The 1275-nt window shown below is 51.4% G+C and overlaps 1 protein-coding gene across 1 annotated transcript in view; it reads right to left on the bottom strand.

The window, feature by feature from the left end:
- Positions 1 to 1275, bottom strand: part of KIF2C (kinesin family member 2C) — a 31185-nt gene that overhangs the window by 6493 nt on the left and 23417 nt on the right. The window contains exon 10 of the mRNA XM_008593979.1: positions 741 to 883. Coding sequence (XP_008592201.1) covers positions 741 to 883 — 143 coding nt within the window. The remainder of the gene's footprint in view (positions 1 to 740; positions 884 to 1275) is intronic.

Here is a 1275-nt window from a genome sequence, read left to right on the forward strand (position 1 = left end):
CAGAGTCCAAACCACCTCAGTCCATAGCAATAGGTTCTTTGGTAAGAGAGGGACACAGGTCAGGATGCTAAGAAGTCCTGTGTTTTCCTGTCCCAGACTTCCATTCTGCCCTTCCTGGGCAGCAGATCTCCCTCCAGCTCTGGACCTAATATATTTTCCTGGTGTCCAAATTAGTACTGGATTCTGTGCTAGGGCCTTGGCCAGACCTGGGGGCCCATAAGGATATGGAGAAGGATGAGCTGCCTCTGCTACAAGGGCACACAGGGAAGGGAGAGGGGACTAGCATGAACCACTTGCTAGAACTTGAGGGCCTGGCAGAGGACAGCCCCTCCTTGGGCCTCCATAGCTGCCCACACCCCACTGCACCACACCTAGGGCCCTGATAGAAGAGTGCTTCCCTACTTCTGTGCAGAGGAGCTACAGCCCCAATACTTCCAGCCAGAACAGACCCAGAGCTCCTGACTTTTACCACAAAGGGAAGGAAGAACAAGGAGAATCCCAAATAAGCCAGGAAGCATGTCTTTGGGCTAACAGCCTGTGAATAAAGCCTGCCTGGGTTAGATTTAAGATGCTTTGACTTGGTTCTGATGAGCCTCTGGCCCCGAGTCATCTGCCCCATTGAGACCCTTCAAGCAGAGGCTTTCACAGCCCTTACCAAGCTGTGGAGAAGCAACGCTCTGTGGAAACAAAACTGAAGCAGGCATTAGAAGGTGGTCCCTTCCCCTGGATAGAACTCTGACCTGCAGGCGCTGCCCATGTCGATCATCTTGATGACATCATCAGCAGAGTTTACCAGGTGTTCCTGCAGCCCCACCACCTGCACCTGTTGCTTGCCGTCCTCCAGCACACGCAGCTTGGCCTTCTTGTTGAGCAAGTCGAACAGCTGTGCCAGGCAGGGGGCATGAAGCTAAGGCCATCAGGCACTGGGCACTCCACCTGACTCCTCCCTCCTACCAAGCCTGCCCCAGCTTAGACAAGGGCCAGCAGACAGAACACGAGCTGACAGAAATGGGATCTGACTTGAGCTGCCCTAGTATGATGCAACTCTGCTACTTTACTAGCTGTGTGAGCCTGGACAAGTTACTTAACCACTTTAGCCTTATTTCTCATCTGTAAAGTTGAGACAAATGATTAGAATAGTGCTTAGCACGTGTTATATGCTATTAATGATAAATACTAGCTATTTTTATTATGTAGATTCCACTCTAGGGAAGGTAACTCTGCAAAAGCATACAGAAAATACAGACAGATGGGGCCGGCCCGTGGCTCACTCGG

Source organism: Galeopterus variegatus, unplaced genomic scaffold (assembly GCF_000696425.1).
Source record: "Galeopterus variegatus unplaced genomic scaffold, G_variegatus-3.0.2 Scaffold9932, whole genome shotgun sequence".
Classification (NCBI taxonomy): Eukaryota; Metazoa; Chordata; class Mammalia; order Dermoptera; family Cynocephalidae; genus Galeopterus; species Galeopterus variegatus.